The sequence below is a fragment of the Alligator sinensis genome, unplaced genomic scaffold (assembly GCF_000455745.1).
Source record: "Alligator sinensis unplaced genomic scaffold, ASM45574v1 scaffold215_1, whole genome shotgun sequence".
Classification (NCBI taxonomy): Eukaryota; Metazoa; Chordata; order Crocodylia; family Alligatoridae; genus Alligator; species Alligator sinensis.
Window position 1 is genome coordinate 110558 of NW_005842259.1, and position 24442 is coordinate 134999.

The 24442-nt window shown below is 45.5% G+C and overlaps 2 protein-coding genes across 4 annotated transcripts in view; both read right to left on the reverse strand.

Moving 5' to 3' along the window:
- Positions 1–1185: 1185 nt before the first annotated feature.
- WBP2NL (WBP2 N-terminal like) lies at positions 1186–13665 on the reverse strand. The gene is made up of 8 exons (XM_006027640.3): positions 13570–13665; positions 9719–9827; positions 9190–9325; positions 7254–7346; positions 6127–6354; positions 5422–5529; positions 4576–4652; positions 1186–3167 (listed from the first exon to the last, which is right to left on the reverse strand). The coding sequence occupies exons 1-8, from the start codon at positions 13626–13628 to the stop codon at positions 3120–3122; spliced, it is 858 nt and encodes a 285-aa protein (XP_006027702.1). The 5' UTR covers positions 13629–13665; the 3' UTR covers positions 1186–3119.
- A 7640-nt stretch (positions 13666–21305) lies between these two features.
- The window catches only part of SEPT3 (septin 3), a 23707-nt gene continuing 20570 nt past the window's right edge, over positions 21306–24442 (reverse strand). For 2 of the 3 annotated variants that reach the window (XM_025208890.1, XM_025208892.1), the window contains exons 8-10: positions 23027–23126; positions 22537–22588; positions 21306–21484 (exon numbers count right to left, since the gene is read on the reverse strand). In XM_025208890.1, the coding sequence (XP_025064675.1) occupies positions 21349–21484; positions 22537–22588; positions 23027–23126 (288 nt within the window). In that variant the 3' untranslated portion in view covers positions 21306–21348. The remainder of the gene's footprint in view (positions 21485–22536; positions 22589–23026; positions 23127–24442) is intronic. The other variant, XM_025208891.1, reaches the window with a different exon arrangement.

Here is a 24442-nt window from a genome sequence, read left to right on the forward strand (position 1 = left end):
GACTGCCAGTTCTTCCTCTTCTGTACAAACTATTCCTGGCTGCAGTGAGGCAAATCATAGATGAGTGACAAGCTGTGTGTTAATCCTATGATGTTGTTCCAGTTTTAGGACAGATGGGACCTGGGACCTTCTACAGGCAACCCTCATTATTTGAGGGGGATATGTTCTCATATCTCCTGCAAATGGTGAAATCTGCAAATAAGACACCGTGGTTCATGAACACCATCTGTGTTCATGAACTCAGTGGCCTGGGGGGGGGGGAGTGGCACAGCTGTTTTGGCAACTGCGGGAGTGTGATGGCAGCAGCAAGTGCAGAGCTCCCGAGTTGCTCCTTTAAGTGTATTTAAGAAGCGGGTTTGGCATTCGTGAATATTTGAAACCGCAAATGCCAAACCCATGAATAGTGAGGGTTTGCTGTATACAAAGGCATAGCTGGATTAAGAAGGCTTTAGCCTTTCAACCAAGCTATAGCTTGTAGTGAGGAAGACAGACTCCTGGCCACAAGTGAGTGGTGTACCCACATTGCTCAACAGCTGTAGTACAGATTGCAGTTCCCAACCTGAAATATTGGACTGAGAGCAGACTTGGTGGCAAAACTATCTTATCTCCTCTTTTGTGGCAGCAGCTAAGTGAAGCTATATGCAACTGCTCCTTCCCAATTTCTTTTTGTGTACTTTGATCCACCACATCTTCCTCTGAAGGAAGTGTGGGACATCCAAGACAGACCAGCTGACAGCAGCTAAACTTGATATGGAAGAAATTTAAAACTTCTCTTGTTATATATGTAACCACAGAAGATGGAACAGCCAAGCATGATGGCAGCAAGAGAAATCCAGGCCTGCTTTTGATCTTAAGCAAGGAAGAATTCAGTGCTAACTCTGCAATCAGAGACAATAGGCCTCCAGCTCAAGAGGAGCTGCTTACTGGAGACAGCCCCAACTACTGCATTTGGCAGTTACAACCTGGCAGTCACTCAGCTGTGGTGCTTGTCACATCACAGGGAAGGAGACTGTGGCAGTTGTGTTCACAAGATTACCCAAAGCAGCCTCCCTCTCCCCAGCTGGCAAGTGGTAAAATGCAGTCATAAAAAGTAGTACAAAAGGGAACAGGGACTACACAGCCACCAAGGGAAGGGCAGGGGCTGCACTCTATGAGCATATAAAACAATGAATGGAGGCACACAGCTAAAGATTAAATGCTTCTGTATTAAAGTGCAATGCAAAAGTTACAAACATTCATAGCTAAACACTTAGTTCCAGAAATTGATTAGAGCATTTCAGACTCTGATTAAAAATGTCTCTTAGGAAAAGGAAAATCAGTCCTTTGCACAGGGCTGTCAAGAAATCTACGTAACATTGGAAACCTTGTAAAGTAGTCCTCCTGCACAGGGAGGAAAGGGGGCAGGAAAATATTCCTTACTCAGTGTTGAAGGGAAGAAGGGTAATCAGGTCCCACAAGGAATCACATGGTTCTCTATTAGACAAGTGAGATGTAACCCTTGGAGCAAAGTCAAAGGCTCCTAGGGGAGAAGAGAAGGGCATAGCTGTGTCATTGTATTTTTGGTAACAGAAGGGAGGGCATTACAGCCATATCACAAAAAAATAATCCGCTTATTGAAAGGATGCTGCATTACCAGGGGCAAGCATGAAGATACCAGCTCCATTTAGGAAGCAGAACGCACCCTGTGCAGTGGAACTCCAGTGTCACGCTCCACCTCTGCTAGGATGCAGATATAAAACTTGAGCCAAAGGGTGAATGCAACAGGAGCACAGTGAAGTGAACTAGTCTGTCCTCCACAATCTAAGTCTCACTCAGCTGGCACACTTGGGGTGGAACAAAGGACTCTGTGCCCACCCCCCTTAGCTAGAGCTTGTTCCCTCTGATGGGAATGTAGGTTGCTGCCAAGCATAGCATCAGTGCATAGAGGTGGAGCCAATTTCTGGGAGCCTGAGGAAGACTTGGATTCATTCCCACTGCCACCATGCTTGTGCTACTTGCAGCCCAAACTCCAGTCACCTCTACCCAACCCTATTAGTTGTTTTACTTTATTTACAAAGGCAGGTGGGCTTTATAAAGCCTTTGCCCATTTCCAGTTCAGACGCCAAGATCCCTTCATTGTGTTGTCTATCACCAGCATCAGAAGGCCACACCACCAGGCTAGCATACGTTGCCATGTCTTCAAGGACATATCTTCCATACACAAGAACATGCTCTCACTAGAGGAAAAGTAAAGGAAAGGTGGTAGGCACCACTGGTTCTCTACATGCCTCAGTGAGTAGAGACCCTCAGCATGTCCCTCAACCACCCATTCTGTGATGGGGGGAGGTTGACTGGGAAGAGAAAGACACATGCACAGAGGATTTTACTGGCAGAGATACAATTGCACTGCTGTTTGCCTCTTCCACCCTTAGGGATTTATATTAGGCTGATTTACTCAAAGCCTGTTCAGAGTCTTCACTGCTGCTTAGCTATTAGGCCTGTCTCTGTGCTACAAAGCTCATCCCCTCTGGCACATACACTACTAAATACTTCTGAACTAGCCAAGTCTCTCAGGAGATGTTTCCTGAATTAAAAGTTGCACCACTTCAACAGAACCAGGAAGACCATGTGTATAGGCTTTTAGCATATCCCATCACTTCCAGTCTTATCTTCCACACCAGACTGTAACAGGTTCCAGGCATATACTGCTGTGGGGGAACATGGCAGCACGCTCCCTCCAAATGCTGCCTCAGACTGTTCAGCAGCTTCTGCCTCAAGTTGTTTCCACTTCAGTCAGAAAGCCTTAATACTTTATTCCTAAAATTAGGTAGGTGCTCTGTCTGTTGGTCTAAGAAATGTGTCAAGGAGAATACGTCTCTCCTCTCAAGCAAAAGAACAGAAGCTATCCTAAACGGACTCTGTTCCGACCTGGAGTATAGAGCCAACAGGCAGAAAGTACTGCTGCTCTGCTTTATATTGCCATACTGCGTGTTTAAGAAGGGTGGGTGTTTATGCCACTCAGTACTAGGTATGTCATATACACACAAACTAGAGATGCACTAAACTGAGGGGGTGGTGGTGATGACAAAAGAGTCTTCATGGAGGAAGATCGTGGGAAGTTGCTTGCTGGGTTCTTTCTGTTAGTTGTTCTTTTTCTCCTCGGGAGGAGCGTAAGGAGGTGGTGGGTCCTGAAAACAAAGAGGATAGTCGGAGTCAACATGTCTGTCTAGCACAAGGCACTGCTGGTTTTAGAAACTGCTCCACTTTCCAAGGATTTGCGGGCTGAGTTCACATATCCAATCTTCCCTGTCTGTTACACCTTTACAGATTTTGAACTCGCAACAGATCTGCATTCAATATTCTAGGCCAGCGATTCTCAACCTTTCATACCTTATGTGCCCTCTGCCGATGGACGAGGCAAAAGCAAAACCAGAAGTCCCACTGTGGCACTTCCAATTTCGCTGCTGTGAGCCGAGTCCCACTTTATCCACCGCAGCCCAGGGCAATGCAGCCTGCACAGGGCCTCCCTCCCTATCCCCCGGCACACTGGACACGGCAGGAGGGGCAGTGGCCAGAACTTCCGGCCTGAGCAGACAAAGACCAGAATGTGTACCCCCTGCCAGTGTCTCATGTACCTCCAGGGGTACGCATACCACTGGTTGAGAAACACTGTTCTAGGTTATTGTTACACTCTAACCTCCCTGGTTTAAATTACATCCCTTGAACCCTGTGTGTCAATTCTAATAATGCTTCAAATGAGGCTTCACCAAGAAGAGATGAACATTTGTACTCAGGAAGCAACGTGACTGGACATTGCATTAATCCTTGCTTTCTCTTCCTTAAGGCCATGGGAAGCATTTGCATTTCCTGTAGCAGTTACACAAGATCTTTAGTCCCAGGCCCCAAAGTCTCGGTCTTCTTATTCCTCTCAGTGCATTATAAGAAAAATATAAACATTTTTTCAAGTAGATCTGCTGTGGTGGAATAAGACTAGGCACAACTTTGTGGCTACCCCAAGATATGTGGAATCAAGCCCTATGCCTGCAGATCACTGTTCTAGGTTCCTAAAGCCACAAGAACGCTTGGCCATCTCCAGAGAGTACCAAAAGAATCTAAACCTGTATCATCTTCTCTCTTTATAAGTCTAGTCTTCATTTCCTTCTGTTCCAGAATAAGTTGAGAATGCTACATTTTCTAGACAGAAGGCACTGTCATGCACGTCTTAGCGTCATCTTGTTTTAATCAAGGAGAAAGGTAACTAACATTAAACACTAAATAAGGATCATTCTGTTACCCTCAACATCCCTAGCCATTCAACTTAAAATGTCAAGTGACTCCAACCTACTGCTGTGAAAGGCAAACCAACTGCCTGTGGGACTCAGGAAGTATGGGTCAGTAACACGCTCTGCTAAAACAAGCCAAGTGTCCTGCTTCCCAGTGCAAAGCTGGCATGTGCTATAGGCCATGATCTAACAAATCTGTTGCACTCAAGCAGCAGGATGTTCAGTATTGAGCTTGGTATCTGAACAGCAAACAGCATGCAAGCAAGAGAAGCAGAGTTCCTGACCCAACAGGACCACACAGCCAGAAGCTTACCATAGGCATGTAAACATTGTGGGGGTTGGCTGGGTTATAATATGCACTCGAAGCCGCTTCCGCTGCTTTACTGTCACCTACAGAATAAGGCAAGAAAATTGGTAGAAGTGTCTTCCTAAGTTGTTCTACATCTCAAAGCATGAGGCTCAATTTATATTTGTAATACATTGCTACTTTATGTAGGGGGAAGAAAAAAAAAAAAAAAAGAGAGAGAGACCCAGAAAGGTTAACAGATTTGCCCAACATCAAAGCAAATCTGTGGCAAACCTCCCTGCTCTGGGCTTTACCTACCAGACCTGGGTTCCTCATTAATATCCAGGGTTTGACAGCTCCCTGAGAGAAAGGCCAGGCTCCCAGGCCCTCCCCACCTCTCACCCAAGAGATTTACTGCACAAATCTAGTATGCTTATTAGCCTAAGCTAACACTGTACAAAGTAGCACTGGAATCTAAAGATATTGCCCATAACAAGCTAGTGTTCAATCTATATTAACTGACCCAGACCTCCCATTTCCTTTGCAAAAATTCTGTCCAAACACTCCCTCAACCCTTTTAGTAGCTATATTAAAAGGCATGGCACAGAAGCCATTCTGCACACTCCAAGTATTCATCTTTCTGTATCTAAATGAAGGACAAACAGATTTCAGTGCAGCCAGTTCTCAGCTTTTATTTGGACCAGTTCATAAAAGCAAGAGATCTGCACAGCTTTTCCTAGTAGTAGCAATCTGAAACTTTCCTCTCCATCCTTTAACAACAGCTCACATACGAGACTAAGAAATGGATATTTCAGAACTACTGTAACGACAACAACTCCCCTGTTCATAGCTACAGTCAGTCCTTCCCCGTACCTGACAATCCAGGTTCCGCCCAGGCTGCAGGGGCTGAGGGGGCCGATGGTCCTGCTGGTGAAGGCCCAGTATATGGTGGAGGAGGTGGCATATACACAGGGTTCATCCCTGAAGAAACACAAAAGTAAAATGACATTTCAAACTATTCCTGTGCGTTACAGTCTTCCTGTAAACCCTCCCTGTTGCATTGCATCTCTTGACAGAAACAAAGGTGAAGTCTCATAAGTTTGGAGAACAAGAGTTCAACATCAGTGACTTTCTATTTCTCTACAGCCTTAAGGACCTTGCAGACAGCAGTGCTCATATTCCAAATGTGGATGTGATTTGCGATACTGCAGCCTTCCCTTCCTGTCCTGCTAGGGTTAGAGAGACATAATAAGGAGATGCAATACTATTCCACCTGGATTTCATTGGGTCACTCCTTGCCCTTGCTAGAAAATCCCTGGAAAAAAGCCATAACTAGTCAAAGTTATCATAGATCTATCAGTACTGGTCAGCGATGAAGGTGTTTCTCTGCTGATGGACTGCTGCAACATCATCAAGCCTAGAGCAGCGGGCAGACATCCCCAGGAGTTTAAAGAAAAATTAGATGGAAGATAATAGTCTTCTTCATTCTGCCAACACAGCCCTTTTACAGCTCATGCTGTACACTCTCTCAAACTATACTAGCATACTGCACACTGTGTGATTTGACAAAAGCATTACCTGCAGGTGGTGGATATGGGTAGCCCATCGGTTGTGAAACAGGTCCATATCCATTCATTGGTGGAGGCACATAAGGATATGGTCCATTAGCTGGTGGAGGTGCATAGCCACCTGGGGCAAGTGAATAGCCACCTGGGGCAAGTGAATAGCCACTGGGAGCAGGCGAATAGCCTCCACAGGCTGGCATATAGCCATAGCTAGGATTCTGAACAGGAGCCCCTCTGGAAGCTGAAGAGGACAAAGGTTAGCAAGTCAGACTCTTCTCTATTGCTACATTTTAAACTTAACTGCAATGTGTGTAAAGGAAAAACCACCCATGAATTTAGTCTCATCTGCCTGGGATCCAGGACTGTGACCTACCTGAGTCCTGCCACAATTGCTCTGCCTAAAAACATCTAGCAATTATTTTCTCCTCTCAGCTTTACACTCTAGTCCCCAGCTGACAACCAAAAGCAGAGTCTGCATGTGGAGGCTATGGAAATAAACTGAATAATCTGCAACTTCTACATATTTATGTACCCACCTTTGCTAGCTAGATTTTTTTTTAACCTGAAGAGTTCTCTTTTAAAAACTACACTTTCCAATCAGAAACCCACTCCTCCCACATCAGCATTTCCCATAGCAAAATACCATTAAAAAAAAGTTTCTTAAAAAAGAGTATTCAGGAAAGTCTAAACAGTCATTTTAGTTTATTGAGTGGAGCATAATTTTTTTTCCCCACTTAAGACTATATACTCATATTTTGGAAGCCAAGCATCAGTTACTCTCCCTCCCCAGCATTGTTTTTCCTCCCTGTAACCTTTAACTGTTTTAACACTTTCTCCTCAATTGGGAAAATGAGCATGGTTTCCACACAACTCCATATTTTCCAATTTGTTCCAGTTAGGCAGTCTCTCCTAATTGGATCTCTTAAATAAGCCAAATCTAAAACACATTTTCCCAAACCAAAACAAACTTCCCATGTTTCATTTTTGTCTTGTTTAAAACCAAAACAAAGGCTCACTGTGGAAAATCCAAACTTGAAAAGTTTAAAGAGGCTATTTTTCCAGAGGAATTTGCCACCCTGAAAGTTACTGTTGTCTAACCAACTCAGCTACAAAGCACATAAGCCTCTGAAGCTCCCTTACCATTAGTGGCAACTTTGAACATCATTTGCCCGAACTCAATGGCTCCTCCACTGTTGAAGGTCAGTTTAAATGAAGCTTGCCCTTCCCAGCCACCTAGGAGAGAAAGCTACAATTAAAATAGGCCCTTATAATACCAGGCTTCTAAGTGACTGCTACCACAAAGAAGCAACCAACTAACGTGAATTCGGATAAGGGAGCAGGTACAGTCATATTGGTTGAATCTGTTTGCAGAACCTCACAAACTTAAACAAAAGTTTAAGTAGAGTATTGATGTGGCTGCAGAACACCAGCATAAAAAGTACCAGGGTTCCCCTCCACCCCCGTCTTACTGTGCACAGCTAAGAAAATCCATAGAAGGACTTATCTGGAAATTTCCACAGTTTAAAAAAAAAAAAAAAAAAAGGAATGTCTGCTACACGCGTATGTAAAAGTGTTGACGTAGATTCAATCCAGGTCATTTGGGGTTGGACTGGAAAAAAAACAAAACCCCAAGAACTCTTGAATGGGAGACTTTACTGATGATCTCAATGGACTTTGAATCAGGGCCTGAAACTCAAGTTAGGATCTGAATGAAATATTTCATCAGCAGGCTCCAACCTCTTTGATCCACAGGAGCTCAGACAGATTATAAAATCTTTGGTCTCAGGGGATTTTTCAGAAATTCCTGAGTACATAATAAGAAATCCAAAATAAGCCACCTGGACTGGCCAAAAAGAAGCCTATCTTCTTGATAAAACATAGACCTTACTGGAGGTCAACTGAGTAAAACAGTACAAGGTTTTTAAACAGCTTTCAGATGGGGGATTAATTACTTAGACTTAATAACAGCTCAGTCTCAGCCCCCTTTGTCCGGTAAACACATAACAGAAATTGTCCCAAGATGTCTTTAAGAAATTGCTGGGGGGGGGGGGGGGGGGGGGGGGGGGGGAAAATGGGGGGGGGGGGGGGGGGGGGGGAGGAGAAGAGTCTTTCCTTTGAAAAAAACTAGAGGAAGTCAAAATGATTCAGTGTGCGCGCGTCGAGGGGGGTGACAAGTTAAAGGAATGTAGCAAATGAAAGGCACAGTAAAAGGTGCAAGGCATGCTTACAGTTCTGTTTCTTACAGTGCTAAGGTGTCATGACTACTATAGGAGCATCCCCCCAGACTGGAATTTAATGTCAGCGAAAGGTGCTAAATTCACAACCCTGAAAACCTAGCCATGCTAGAACAGAGGCAGGTGGTAGTAGTGTACTCTAGATCTCTCATTCCACCCACCTACTTCACATTGGCAGGGACAAGACCTAGAACTGAAGGGGAGCTGTCCCAATGGTTGTTTTGTCTCAGTTTTTATCTCTGTGACTGCCAAGTGCTAACTGTGGTTTCTATGATGTAGACACCTACTAGGAACCAGATCAAGACCACGACATCATGTACACATCACATGACAGCTACGTTCAAAAATTAAACTCAGGATCAAATCCAAATCACTGCTGTACCATCATATGCAAGAGGTACACACAGGTAGTATAACTTAGAAGCATCTGATGATTTTCAGGAAAGCAAGCTCTCTTTGTACAGGCAAACTGCAAGCCACTGCTAGAATCAGTGACTGATGTCAACCCCTCCCACCTCACAGCTGTAACAGCTATGGGGGCAACAGAAACAGAAATTCAGAGAATAGCTATGACCTAGATGTTAACAAGGAAGTTAAGAGATTTAACAAAAATATCCCGTGCCAAATCAATTATTCCACTATTACTCCATTCTAGAAGTAAAGCCACTTATTTCAGAATACTACATCTATACAGACAGTCACACCAGCACAATTATAATGCAATCACTCTGTCAGTCATTTTTTCCCCCATGTAAACAAGCCCTTTATTAGAAATGTGGGCCAAGAAAAGAGGACACATGGGAAGCTCAAAGGCAAGGCTATTTGGAGCTGCAATGCCTTACCTCCTGCCTCAGCCTGGATCACTCCTTTGATGAAGTTGGCAGAGAAGACAGGCTGCTCAATGGAGCACCCTTTTACCAAATAGAATGGCATCATGAAGGACAGCATGGGGTCCTTGCCCTTTGACACAAAAATCATCTGCAAGACAGGAAGGAAGACTGAAGTCATTGATTTACAATCAGTAAGTCTATAAATACCTACAGTGAAAGAAATACTTTAAAAATGTTCAAGACAGTTCTGTTTCTGAAGGCTACTAAGGAGAACTAAAGCTGTGATATGATTAAATCCAAGTCTGCATAGCTACTATATCTATCACTCAGAAGCATCCTCAAATACTTTGCTGACTATATGCAAGGCTTACCCACCTGAAACACACCCCTATCTCCCACAACAATGTGCAGTTTGAGACGCTATACATTTGGAAATTCTCTCTCTCCTGAAAGCCACAAGCCTCATTTGTAAGCCTGCTGGACTAGAGGCCTATGGAATCACTGGAGGAAACAGGGGGAAACCCACTGACTCAAGACTTACCCTGTAGGGAGTAAGGTACAGCATTCCTTTCTTGGTGCCTCTGAACATATCAGACCTGTCAGACACATCGCTGAAGGAGAGCTCCACATCTTTACAATGCTTGAGAATACTGCAGGAAGGGGTGGGGAAGAGACATAAATTAGAGGTGCACAAACTAAGAGACGTTCCCGAGCTATGAACAATCCCACAAGTAACCACAAATTCTGAACTGTCTCTGAAAGGCTCAGCTCTGATGTGGGTCCAGCCTACTCCCCCAAGTATATCTGCATGGTTTATGAAAATCTGAAAACTCTCCTCAACCACCACAGATGCCAACCTGGCCCTGAAAAAGGAAGCCCCTTACTTTGCATGACAATTGGCTTCTCCCTACATCTCCAAAACCAGGAGGGGAAGTTGTGGGAGGAACAGTGCTCTTCTCATTGGAAGCAGCAGGATTTACTGCAACTTTTCTTTTGAAATAATTCTCTCAGAACATGCCACTATTCTGATTTGTCCAGTACCCGGACATCCTGTGTCCAATTTTAGATGCTACAGGGAAATGAGTATCTTCAATAATTCAATTCCCACCAAGCAAGCTATATTACTGGGGAAATAACTTTATAGCTAGACTAACTGCAGATGTTACATGTAAACTTGTAAGGACTGTAAGCTAATATTAATGACTCAGAAAACTGCACAGAAAACGATGAATTGAGGAACCACAGAGTGCAGTGACAAGATTGTCTTGTTCAGCAGTGATCTAGGACAGGTAGTAATGTCTTAATAACATTTGCTATGGGCACTAAACTGATAGGAACTGTGAGCACTAATAAGTACACAGAAACAGGTACATGGAGAGGTAAGAAACCTAATGAGAAGATAGAGCCAGCTTAGGAAAATGCATGTCAGTGAATCTGAGTAAGTGATCCCACAAAGATCTCGAAGTAAGAAAAGCTGGGGAAGCAGAAATGCTGAAAGAGATTTAGGAATGACAGATCTTCAGTATGGTAAGGCAGCAAAGAAAGCCTCCTCCAGCACACATTTTGGCAGCATAGAGGAACCACAGGTGAAGGTAGCTACATATACCCATACTATTGCATGGCCCCACCTGGGGAAATTACTAGGAATTCAGGGACCAGTAAAACTACTGGCGAAAAGAAGTTAGAGAATCTGGGTCTTAGGAGAAGAGACTGAAAATGAAGTAGGCTTGCTGTGAGTTACCCAAGAATAAAAGACAGGATAACAATCCACAAGACCCAGGCATTAGAGGAGGGAGACACACACCAGGAGGGAATTCTTTAGGGTATTCATTAAAACTACTGGCATTAAAATTAAAAGAAAAACTCAGCTTGAAGAAAAAAAGAAAACTGTAACCATGAAATCTAACAGGCTGTCTAACAGTCTCCCACAGAAAACCAGTCTCTCTGCCATGGTTGGGAAGAACGGAGTGAATGATATAACAGGTCTTTTCCACTTCTATGATGCTGTGGGGAGCCATTTCTTCCTAGCTAGGTCATGTAGAGCTGTGCTCCAGTTCTGAATCCTACAGAGCTATTTATTTGCCTCCACAACGTTCTGGGACAGCAACTTCCATAGGGCAGTTTTAAATTAAGAATTCCTACAGATCCACTTTAAGGTCTGCCTTTTTAAAAAAGCTTCATTTATTTCTACAATATATACAAAAGCCAATTAACAGCAGCCAGCATGTTGCAATTAAGGTTTGTTGAATAGTTTTAATTTTGCATACCAGCCTGGGATGCCATAGGGTAGCCCGACTCTAATGAGAGCTGGCTTTACCAAGCTGTGAACCAGCCTAAAAGTACCCTGAACAAAAGCCTCTCTCACACCTCCTCTAGTGGCATCTGTTAGCAGTACACAACATAAAAAGCACATTTTATATCATAGACTCAAATTAGAAAAGTAGGGCTCTGAAGGGACCTCCAAAGGTGTAGTACAACTCCCTGCCTGAGGCAGGAACATCTCTATCTAAACCATCCTATACAATCCACAATCTAAACTCTGCATAACACTACAGTCAACCCTCATCTATTACAACTGAAGTATTCTGCACAGAAGTTACCATCTTGACAAGTCTTGAAATACAACAAGCAAACACCCAGCTTAAGCAATGGAACTAGGCTGGGCCATTTCATAATCTTTAGCTAGACTGACTTCCTTCTTTGTGCGCAAACACTTGGGTTTTAATGCTGCACGGAAGCGTTTTGTAAAAACAAACTGTGTAAGCCATCTACACTCATTTTAAAATGGTACAAACAACGTTTGTATTAGGTTTGGGAAGACTCCCTTTTCAAAATAAAACAGAAGGCCTAAATTAGTTCCTAACAGATCATAGCTAAAGACCAGACACTGACCTTTAGTTACTGACTCTTTTAGTCACAAAAAAGCCACTAGCCTCATGTAACACTGTCACTGGTCTTGCCTACTTGTAGAATTGTAGAGAAGTAGGGCTGGAAGGGACGTCCAGAGGTCATCTAGTCCAACCGCCTGCCTGAGGCAGGATCTTCCCTATCCAAACCATCATCTAAACTCCACATAAGTCTGCTGTGACACAGCACAGACCTAACACCCTAATCTGCTCCAGGGGAACCACGGCAGCCAATGTCCTGCTTCTGTGAAATGTTGTCACTGTATGCTGACTGGGTCCTGGCCATGTCCCCTGCTACAGAGCAAGGCAAAAACCTTCAGTCTGTACCAATCTGACCATGGGGTGAAATTCATATGGACTTATTCCCAAACTCAGAAGTCTTTTGCACTGCTCTGATGAAGAGCAACTAAGACTGGACAGGGGCAGTGCTTCTTACTAAATCGATCTCACATGAAGATTACCTCTGAGCCCAGTGAGGCAGGATGGAGAATAAGAGAGAGGTTTGATAGTCCAGGAAATCTCAAGCAAGGAGTTAATCTAAGTAAAATCTTGCTGGGTGAGGCTTTTTGCCAACAGTTGCTTTACACAGAGGATTGCACAGCCCTTCCCAGCACTCGGGCCTTCACACAGAAGCCAGCCAGGAAAACCGGCTCCTCCCAATTACTCTCCTGCAGCTGGCGAAAGGGCCGTGTTACTCCTCATTTTTATGCTACGTGCTTGACTGTCCCCACGTGACAAGGTGAAATCTAGTTTCAAGCACCCTTCTGCCGTCTCAAAGCTACGCCCCCTGGGGTTGGTTTATCCAGGACTTGTCTCTCTGCTACATGCAGGGGGGGGAAGGGGGGGTTCTCCAGAGATAAGGCCACCACATTTCAGTCCTCCAGCATCCCAGGATGCAGCGTCCCCTCCTCCCTCTTCTGATCCCTGTGGACAATCTTCCCCTGCCTTGAACTCTATGGACAGCACGCCAACTCCCCACCCAGCCCAGCCCAGCCCAGTCCCGGGAGGAAAGCCAGGAAGCCCAGCAGGCTGATCAGACTCAAAGGGGGACACTGGACCTTACTGGGACGCTGGATCTTGCCCCAGCCCCAGGGGACCACCCACTGCCTTGAAAAGCACCTTGGAGCCCCAGTGCTCACCCCGGGCTCAGGCTCCCATTCCCAGCCGGCTGCGAGGCACCGAGGTGGGGACCAGGGCTCAGCCCGCCCCGCCGCCCGGACCAACCCCCGGGCCTGCCAGGGGCTCCCGGCACAGGCGCTGCCCCGCCACGTGCCCCCCAAGACGTCACCGCTGACTTGATATCGAATGGGACCGCGTCATGAAAGGGCACGTCACGCTTTGTGACGCAGCAGCGCGCGTGACGCAGTCGGGACTTGTTTGTGTTTCTCCCTCCGCTCCCCCGGCCACGCCCCGAAGCCCCCCGCGCCGAGGGACGGACACACGGATGCGCAGCACTGTTCCCGTCCCGTCCCGCCCCGCCCGGTACCTCTCGCCCGAGGGCAGCAGGACACCACCGCCCGGCGCGTGGCTCCGGTTCAGCGCCATCTTCCAGCCGAGACTGACAACAACACAACACAACACCCCTTCCGTGACAGCGTCGGGCCCCGCCCCACCCTTCCCAGCCTTGTGCCGGGGGACCCGCCCCTTCCCCGTGATCTCTCGGGTCCCGCCCCAGGCCTTCTCTTCAGGCCCCGGCCCTTCAGTGACAGCTCGGGCCCCGCCCCTTCCCCGTGACCTCATCAGGCCCCGCCCCCCTCCTCGCGAGGGCTCGCCGTGCCCTTGCCGACGCAGGCTGAGGGGAGGCGGGTACGGGGTTTTCCGACAGGCAGAAAAGCTGATCCCACCTCGCCTCCTTGATTTGCTGCGCTAATTTTGGTCTTCGTGACGTCACCAGATTTCAGAGAGCAGTCGAAACACTGAGGGGCAAAAGCAACCAACGTGACTTGTGAAGTAAAATAAAGAGGTTTGGCTAAATAACCGAGACTGCAAATGTATTTGAAAGGTGCAAGCACTAAGCAATGAGAGGAACTGTCCAAGGTGGTCAGGGAAATTAATGCCGTGTTACCGTTCTGGTGGCCGCATCGGGCTAACCTCTGTGATTTTTGTGAAAGAAAGGAATATTTAGGCTCAATTTCAGGAGATCTGCCTAGCAAGAAAGTGTATTAGCCAGAGAAATGCTCTCCCAAGAAGCTCGTTGCCAGAGTCCTATAACATCACATTGGATAAAGCCCAATGTAAGATGCAAGTTACTAAGCATGCAGAGGGGAACAGATTTCCTCTACGTGGGAGCTTCACTGCCTATAGGTGCGGGGTTGTACTACCTGAGGATAGTGCTGGAAGGGTACTGAATGCAGGACTGGAGGAATCCTAACTGTCAAGGGAAGGAGGGAATAAAATGCAAAAAAGTAAAAAAGAAACAAGCCAGGCATTTGTTCAAACAGCACTGTTTAGTTTAATGGTACAATACAGATAGAAAGTTAAGTCTAGCAACTTTTACACCACTAAGGTCGTGTGTTTCTGGGGGGTTTTCAGTCAGTGCTGGACTGATACAAGAAGACTCCATCATGATACTGTCGTGGGGTAGGGAATGACAGGAACCAGGTGTCATTCACTCATGCATGCTTTCATTTCTTGCTCCATCAGATCTCAGTGAGATTGAATTCTAGTGCACTTGCTTTCAGGTAAGAGACGTGGGATCTAGATTTCTGAAAACCTTTGGGTGCTCCTGGATATGTGATGGTGAGAACATCATTGTCAGAGGCAAGGCAGGGGATCATCTTTCTTTCTTTCTTTCCTCTGTGCTGTGTAAGCCTTGGTGCCCTAGAGCTTCTGCATGGATTCATAAGTAACTTTGAAAGGGTGAAGGTGAGTAGATGTCTCCTTATTTCTAAGGGACATTTTCTTTCTTCTTTATAGTACAATGAAGAACATCAGAATTTAGGATGCATTTGATGGTTTTCACTTGGAACTGGGGGAAAAGGAAAACTCAGGGTGTTTTTTTCCCTACTATTTGGTAGTATGCATTGTACTGGATCTTCAGCTTTAATGAGGCAGTTGCCTGTTTTCCTATTGGGAAGCATTAATTCACCCCCTGCACTGCTTCAGGATTTGCTCTGAAAGCAACAGGTCTGTCTTCAACCTAGTGCTGCTGATGGAGTTGCAGTATAAATGAAATTGGAAAGGGGAGAAAAGGTGAGACAACTGTGGGTATGCTGGCCAGTATCAAAGGACAGGCCGCATTTGGTAGGAAGAAGTAATCTGTTAGGAAATGAGCCTGGGCCCTTTACTCTTTGTACCACTACCAACATTTGGTTCCTTCCACATGGACTTGACTGTTCAAAGCACATATGGACAGAGGGAAGGCAGCGAGTCTAGTTGCTATAGGAGAGAAGTAGTAATAAGGCAGCACGGATTCTATTCACAACTCTGCCCCTGATTTCCTGTGTGACCCTAGGCAAGTCAAGTTCATCTCTTTACCTCAGTTTGCCTCTGTAAAATGGGACAAATCATAGTTACTCACTTTTGAAAGTATCAGGAGGTCCCTGGATAACAAGCATTATATATTTTCACAGTGTTATTACTGAAACTTATTTATTGTTGTATTAAATAGTATATTTTCATCAGGGAAGAACTAAATTCAGATAAAGCACATCATATTTCCAGTGAGGTTCAAATATTTTCCCAGATGGATTTACTGATAGACAATGTTAATCATACTTAAAGGAAAATCTTTTTTACCAAAAACTTCAATTCACTATTGAAGTGCTATTAAAATGCCCAGTTACCAAGATATGGCTAAATAGCATGGTCAGTGCTTCACTTCTGTATATACCCCCTTCCAAACTTTTTTGTTTTGTCTGTTATGGAAAGAAAAGCATCCCATTAAAAATGTAGTGGCTAACATGATAGATTAGCTATTAGTGTGTGAAAATGTTAGCTGCCATGGGCAACTGGTGCCTCCCAAGTCTGGGGGGGCACCAGATCGCTGATGGGGGGGGTGTCCCCCTGCGGCCAATTGCTGAGCCAGCAGCAAAACTGGAAGTGCACTTCCACTGGCACTTCCAGTTTCGCGGCTGGCACTTGCAGGGGGTGCACAGCCGAACTCAGGGGGTGTATGTGCACCCGTGTGCACCCCCTACGTGTTGCCAGTGTTAGCTGGTCATTAATCATAATGAGCTAACATGCTTTTAAACACACTGTGCAAGGCAAAATCAGGACATGATAGTTAACATCATGGAACAGGCTCCCCCCCGATACGATACAGTCATCCACCCTGGTGATCTTCAAAAAGCGTCTTGATGCCCATCTTGCTGGGGTCGTCTGATTCCAGCAGTCTTTCCTACTCAAGTACAGAGGGGCTGCACCCAATGATCTGTAAGGTCCCATCAAGCCCCTAACAACTATGAAACTATAATTTTTCCAGTATAAAGCCTAATAGATTACACTGTGCAGCTCATACTGGTGAACATCTACAGGAGTGTGTAGTCAATGAGGCTTTGAAGTCAGTGGAACTCTTTGTAGAAACAAACAGCTCCTTGAGCACAATTTGAGCACTCTGTCCTAGTATGTTTGGCAAATTTTTGGCATATTGTGGGGCCTATTAAAATAATGGCTGATAAGGAAGGTGATTTTACTGGCTCAGGATCACACAGGAAGTCAGTGAATAACCTGAGTGAACAGGAATCCATCAAGACTTCTTCCAGGTTGGACCACCACGCCCAGCTTCCTTCCCCAAGTACAGTATCTATTACTCACATTCCACATAGACAAGCCCTACTGAGCACAGTGCATTACCCAATATCTGTGATTGAAATGATAGATATGGATGAAGGGAAACCCCTTTTCTGAGCATGAGGTCTTCCTAGCAAGGAAGTATCAGCATTCTGTAGCACTCATTGTTCAGGCTCACAAGTCATGTAGAGGACCCTATCGCTGCCACAAAAATACTCTGATTTCACTGGAGTTGATAATACTCTGCCACAGTCCACATCAAGGGGTGATACCACTGGGGCAGCAAGTGTAGTTGTCTCAGAACCTCCCCACTGTGAACTGGTTAAAGATGTCCATTTTCAGCTTCATCCTTTAGCACAATGGCAGCAGAAGCACTGAAGAAGTCTTTGCACTGCTGCGGGCTTAAAAGGATACATACTGTTATGAACAGTAGCAGCTTCTGAAAGACCCTTCACCTCACAGCAGGTGAGATGACTGTTTATGTGCGGCACCACTATCAACAGACCTGCACTCTGCAGCGGGGTGAGGCTGACTGATATGATTGGCTGGACAAGAGTAATTCTGTGGCAGCTTTCACCCTGCATTAGATGTGTGAATGGCTGATACAAATGGATAGACAGCCTTATATAAGATGTTTTTCAGCCCCCACTGGGGCTGAGAACAGATGGCATGGAAGCTTGCAGCACACCGAAGAGTGGGGCGGGGGGGGGCAAAATGCGACCTCCGGGCTGGATGCGGCCTGCCAGGACATTCTATCTGGCCCGTGAGGCCCCTAAAAAATTTAGAAAATTAATATTAATCTGCCCCTGGTTGCCTGTCATGTGGCCTTTGATGGCTTGCCAAAATTCAGTAAGCAGCCCTCTGCCCAAAATACTCTTGTACCACTCTTGCCCGCCCCTGCCAAAGAGGCTTTTGTCCTACATCCTGTCCAAGAATATCTGGTCCAGATGCAAGAACTGCATTGGTACTAAGAGTTACAGAAGTGGATGGGAGGACAGGACTGTATTATTGAGACCTTCACACACCAGTGATAATGAGAATGACTGATTTGCTTGGATAGACAAAAGACGTGCTAAAGAGACCTTTGCCCTGCAGTGATGGCACTAGCTAAAACCATAGGCAGGCACCATGCAAGATTCCCTTACACAGCTCTGCTAATGAACAGCACTTCAATTGCTCTCTGCTTTTCCAGTCCTGGGCTCCATACAGTCCTGTCAGTATGTCTCAGTTTTGACCCACAACACTCTCTGCTTATTCAGTTGCTGGCATCCTCATACACAGCTCTTCCAAAGCACCTCAATCTTGACACACAACATTTCCTGCTTGTTGCAGAGCTAGATGATCCACACTGCTCCGTTAATCCTCCTCAGGTGTTACCTACTGCTATTTGAGCAGTAAGGGATGATTGTCAGATATATGATGTGTATCCTCCTGGGATACGACAGAAATTCCTAAACTCATTGCACTTGTGATTTACATCAGATTTGATTGAGTGCATCACTTCTTTTGCATTTTCCTCTCATTCTTGCTGCATTCCAAATGACTGGTTTTGATACTGAATAGAAGAAAAAATGCTAGCCCTTCATTGGTAGAATATAAAGTGTTAGGTGGTAGTAGAAAAGAAGTATTAGAATATAGAGGCATTGGTGTTAAAGAAACCATATAACCTCTTGATGATCACATATAGTCCTAACCCATGGGTTGGTCTCAGTGCTGAGAAGATCACAGCCCCTACATCATAAACCAGGTCATCTCCCTGAAGATAAGAAAGGAAAACCAATACAGCTATTCATGTGTGGAAGCTGTGGGAAGACTAATAATAGAAAATTAGGGCTGGCAGAGACCTCAGGAAATCTTCTAGTCCAACCCCCTGCTCAAAACAGGATCATTTCTGACCAAAGTGTCCCAGTCAAGTGTTATTTTTTTCTAACCTGCTCTTAAACCTCTGCATTTGTTTGGCATATGAAGAAAGATAATAAAAATGGCTGAGCCTGGGGAGGACTAGGTAGAAAGATAACTAATGCAAGGGAGCCTGGAATGAAAAATAAAAAAGCATTTCTTCATAAATTAAATAAGAAAGAGAGCAATTTTACATTCCTATGACATCCGTCTTTCATCCCAAAGGATCCCAAGGCAATGGATGCCAGTGGCCATGTGGCATGTCAGTGGAAGATTCCAGTAGGAGGTTCCCCAGGGTATCTGTCTGGAAGGTCACAAGATATCCACAGTTTTCACTCCCTCAGGGCAGTGGGTCCAGAAAACACAACCCCAAACAAGGTGGTCCTGGCCAGTCTAGGGAGTAGATGGAGCAGCTGATGGTAATGTCTATTTTTTCTCACCTCCCTTCCCTAAAAGCACTAGCCTTTACAGCATAAAAAGGGATGCCATACTGCTCCATAAAAGAACTGAGAATTGCTGTCATATGGGAACTCATTCTAGTCCTGGGAAAGTGGGTTCCTCTCCTTTACAGAACTCCTTTTCCTTTCCCATCAGCACCCCTTTACACATCCTCTTCTTCCTCTATGAATGCTCTAATGCATGGTCCCCAGGCCAGGATCCATGGATTGCTGGGCTTTCATGAGGCCATGACAACCAGCCCAGAGATCACACCAGCCCCCATGCGCCTTCAGAGGGTTTCTAATGAGAAATTGGTGCACAGTGGTCCATGAGGGAATCTGTTGATTGTCAGTGCTCTATTGATCCCGGGATCAGAAACTGTTTCTGTAGTACTACTGTGTAACTACTAGGTCGGGGCAACTTGGGGAGTCACCTTAGGTGCTGATTTGTAGGGGGAAGAAAAATATCAGTTGGCACCATAACCACATGATCATGCTGGCACCACAGCAGCAGCTAGAAGTCATCTCTGTCCCCAGGCATCCCACTGCTCCAGGCACCTGGCTGATTTGTTACACCTCTACCTTTGACCAGTGGCTAAATGCCACAACCTGGCCCTTAGTAAAGATCTCAGTATTTGTCCCTCAATTAATATTCATTGTTTTTATCTTCTCCCCCGCCTCCTCTGATGGGAAAGTAAAACAATAGCTTTTAGATGTTATGCAATGAACTCACACCAGTAATACATACAGGATCTTTTAGGAGATATCAGCTATAGAAGAACAATAGGCAGCCAAGTAGGAAGTAAAGTAATGTGAGAAGAGATCAAGAGAAAGGAGAACTAAAGCAGTTTGGGAAAGTAAGGGGGAGGCACAGAAGAGAGAGGACAGAAATAATGAGGGGAAAGAAAGAAGAGAGAGGGAGATGAGAGAGAGGAGGAAAGCAAGCATAGGAGAACGACAGAAAAGCAGAAAAATATGGGTAAAGGACAACAAGGATGGAAGGAGCTGCAGAGAGAGTGGGACCTCTGGGTGGCAAACATGAAATGCTTTCACAAACAGAAAGTATCTCTTGGGTTCCAATGCAAGAGATCAAAGGCAGAAACACCTTAACCCTCTGCTCTTTTCCTCTGCAATTTCTGAGTGCCCCTCTGATAGCATGGAGGCTGGATAATAGGCAGGACTTGTCCCCAGAAAATACTCCCAGCAAAGTAGAGGCTTATTGCTTGGCACAGAGTAGCTTCCTGACTCCCCTCACCATAAGAATCCACTAAGGAAGGGACAAGCAGGACCAGAACATGCTGCACTCCAACTATTCTTGGCTGCTGCAACCGGCCAAAGAAGGTAGTCACAGCAGAGCAAGCCAGAGGCTAGGCACAATCGAGACCATGTGACAATCAAAGGCAGCTTTTGGGCGTCACATGGAAATGGATTTTAAAGTGGTTTTAAAAATGGATTCTTTCCAGCATGGTTTACAGGGTTTTGCTCTTTAGAAAATATTCCTATTTCTCAACGTACTTTGATTCGTCTCAAATCAAATCTGAATGTCCTTGATCTAACTGGCTATTTCCTCCCACCACCACATGTTCCCATTCAGTGGCCAGACTGGAAAACATGGCATCTTTCCATCCCATCCATGTTTTTACAATTAACTCCTCCGATGGCCACAATGAGAAGAGAGGATACAACACCACCACTTATCACTTCCCCCAGACTGACCATTAAAACCCCCTTCACCTCCACCATGGAATTATTCTTCTGCCCATAATGAAGCTCACGGTTGCCACCACCATCTTGAAGACACTAGGTACACAAACTCCACTGTCCTTGCAGTAAGTCCATGGCTTTTATATGGGCAAGCACAAGACCCTTAGGGCCCCTGACAAAAAAGTGAACCCCAAATGCCAGAAACCACACTTCCCAGAGTTCTCTCTGTGACTTCCCACAACCAAGACACATAACTGAGCCATGGTATGGGAAAGAGAGAAAGGTGACAAAGTCTGCTGTGCAAAAACAGGAAGGAGCACATTCTGGGGAGGACAGAGGAAATGCTCTTTGTCCATCCCCCTCACACACACACACTTACACACACACACACAGAGGATGTTCCACATGCTTCAAAGACAGGCCCACAGTAAAGACAAGGGCAGTCGGGGTGGGTGGTAATATCCAGAGACAGTGAGTGACAAGAAGAGGGTAATTCACAGGTTACTTTCATGGTTTTCCTCTGTCTCAACGGTCATTGGGGGGAGGCCCCCATTGTCATTTAGTCGTTTGGCCCTGTAAGTCTCATAGTGGATGTTGTGTGTCACTTCTTTTAGGTCTTGGAGGTGGGTCCTGTAGGAGATAAGGAGATGAAAGATATAGAGAGAAGGAGGGTGAAGAAAGAAAACGTTATCATGTCTTGAATCAACAATTACTCTTCCTGGTCTATTTTATCTCCTAAGTTGAATGGGATGGGTCTTCCCTTGAAGCTGGCTAGCAACCCAGGTATTCATTTTGTATGGGTGCCATAATGTGTTAATCAGCTAAAGTGGCATCATGCAACTGAAGAAAAGGGTCAGGCAAGATGTGTCACACTGATCAGGTCATTAGCCTTGCCAGTCCAATATCCTACCTCCAGGTCAAAGCTGTGGTCATGGTGTCAGCTCTGCAGCATGCTGCCATCTCAGTTCAGACAACTCGTTCCTCAAGCCCTGTATTCTGCTCCTTGCCTTGCCCAACATGTAATGCCTCAGAAGAAGATTAAATCTCTGCAGGATGCATCTGATCAACATGGGTCACATAACCCATGTAGCCCTGCTGTCAACAATCACCTCTCTTGATGAACACCTCTCAGTCAGTCATTAACCTGTTTCTGACCACCCAGAGGACTTTGCCATAATGGACAGAAAAGTGGAGCATTATCATGTCATGACATTGTGTCACAACGAACACAAATGCCAAAACATCATGCCCTGAGGAGGCATGCAGAGGATCTGTTTCTTGCTTTGAGGAATATTCCTTGTGGTTTTCTTAAAATCCTAGAGGGACAGAAATTACTGTCTCATATGCTTTCTCTGGCTGCATGTGTCATGGGGCCCAGGGAAGATGCCAGTTTAGTTCCTTGCCATACAGGCCATCTATTTCACATAAGTTATGATTACAACTAACTTGTTGGCACAGTGATCCCACAGATTAAAGATCTCCTGTCCATCAGTTAAGCCTAGATTTTTCCTTGGAGTATTCAGTCCTGTTTTATCTGCTTCCAAGAACATGCTGTCACTCCTTCCTTCAGAGAATATTTCCATCTAAGGTGATCACACCTGTAGGAAATTCTATCTGTAAATTCATTGCATAAAAATGCATTCCTCACCATGAAATAATCAGTGTGTAACCCCTGGCCTCACCTTATGACAAAGTCTCGAAGGAGGGCAAATTCGCAGTGATTAAGGTTTTCCACTGAAAAGACAAAAAAAAGTGTTTGTTTGTTTCCTTTTAAAGCCTTCATTAGCACAGTCTAGGGCATGGTTGTCAAGACTGGGGTGCAAGGGCAGGAACTGTAGAGTGGTATATGTGGATTGCCAGTAGGCTGTCATGCTTGCCAGTTATCGAAAATAGGAGGAAGCAGTATGGATGCTTTCCTGTGAGGAGTGAGGTGCCCTCTTGGGTCCCCGCTTGGCATCAGTGTTCCAGAGGGACAGCAGGACCCCGTCTGTCAGTGACTGAGCAGTGGGAGCTACAGCTCCTCTAAAGGGAGTAATTTGAAAATCCTTTTTGTGTTGGTTAAAAAACCCATGGAAGTGTAGGCACTAAGGGTAGTGCTGGGAAATATATTAAGACCTTTGGATAGTGTTTAGCAAGCCTAAGCAAGTACATGAAAGGATGGACCTTTTTTACCTTCAATGATTCCCCAGGGTGTTTTCCTTCCCAAGACTCTTTTGCCATTCACTTGGTATTCCTTGTCACTGCCCACCACTGCAAACGGCATGCTTTCCTGCTGGTGAGAGACAGGGGAGAGACGTAATCAATCCACTCCTCTGAACAATTACCAGTAATGAGACAGAGGTGGTAGATACTGCTATTACTCTTTCAGCCATCTCCTTCCCCACCACCCAGCTCTTACACAGAAACATCCAACGACTGTCCCTTTCAAAACAAGCCATTTTCCCTGCATTTCAGTCCTTGGGTTTGCAGATGTTCCTACTATTTCTATAGTTCAGTCTGCAGATGCTGCCAGTGGTTCCATGAATTCAGTAGACATGCGCTGTGCTTCTCTAGATCAGTCTGCATGCACAACCAGCATTTCTGAATGGCAGGCAGGAGGAATATGGAGCTGTAATAACGTGTTATACTGCATGGTGGTCCCATGTTCTTCATAGCAGTAATTTGATGTATTCCTTCCTCCCCTAAGGTCTGTCAGGATGGTTCCTGGCCAGAAGGAGGAGATAGCTCAAAATAGGAATAATACGAGAACTATTAACAATACCAGAGTGGTTCTGGTTCATTCTCCTGCTCTGACTATGAAGAGTAAAATCATGTCAGTGCTAAAATAAGCCTCCTGCAGGACAAAGAATGCTGGCAGTGTTTAACAAGGACTTTGTTTTGAACTGCCAGATGGGGGAGCCAGATTCAACAGGCACTCAGAGCTTGTCCACATGTAGAATTTGATCACAGGCTCCCCAGGCAGGCATTTGATGGCATTAACACTGCCGCTGTTCATTCCACTGCCCAGTTTCTGCCCCTCTGGGGAGCCTTCCAAGCCAGATCTGGAGCAAGGAGATGTGTCATCTGGCTCACCGGACTGCCTGAGTGGCTGGAAATTCAGTGGTAGAAGGGAGTAGTGCCTGCTGTGGTTCTAGAAACCAGGGTGATTAACACTGCTGCTGCCAAATTTCTGGCCCCGCAGACAGCCCCAGGAGACAAACGACATGGCCCCATACTCTGAATCCAGCGCTTGGACCAGCCCCGCAAATTGTTAAGCCTGTGGACTGGCCATGCACCACTCCTCCAGCTCAGGGCCAAATGAGTTTGGCACTGCTGACAGGAGAGATGTGGAAGCACTGACACCCCATGAGACCTCATCTAGAGTACCATATACAGGTCTAGTCACCCATATTCAGCAAGAATGAATTCAAGCAGGAAGAAGTGTAAAGAATGACTACTTGGATGATGGGGGGGAATGGAGGCCTTATTGTACAAGAGACGTCTAAAAAAGCTTGGGTTGTTTAGCTTAGCAAAGTGAAGGTGGAGAAGGGTTATGACTGCTCTCTATAGATGCATTGTGCAGGGATGTAATACCATGGAAGGGAAAGA

Bases quoted from the DNA above. Each gene is read 5' to 3' on its own strand.
- WBP2NL (XM_006027640.3), bottom strand. From the start codon at position 13,628: ATGGCGCTGAACCGGAGCCACGCGCCGGGCGGTGGTGTCCTGCTGCCC. The intron at 5,530-6,126 runs GTAATGCTTTTG...GTGTTTCTTCAG, and splicing joins CCCATATCCACCACCTGCAG to GGATGAACCCTGTGTATATG. The intron at 4,653-5,421 runs GTACGGGGAAGG...CTTATTCTGTAG, and splicing joins GGCGGAACCTGGATTGTCAG to GTGACAGTAAAGCAGCGGAA.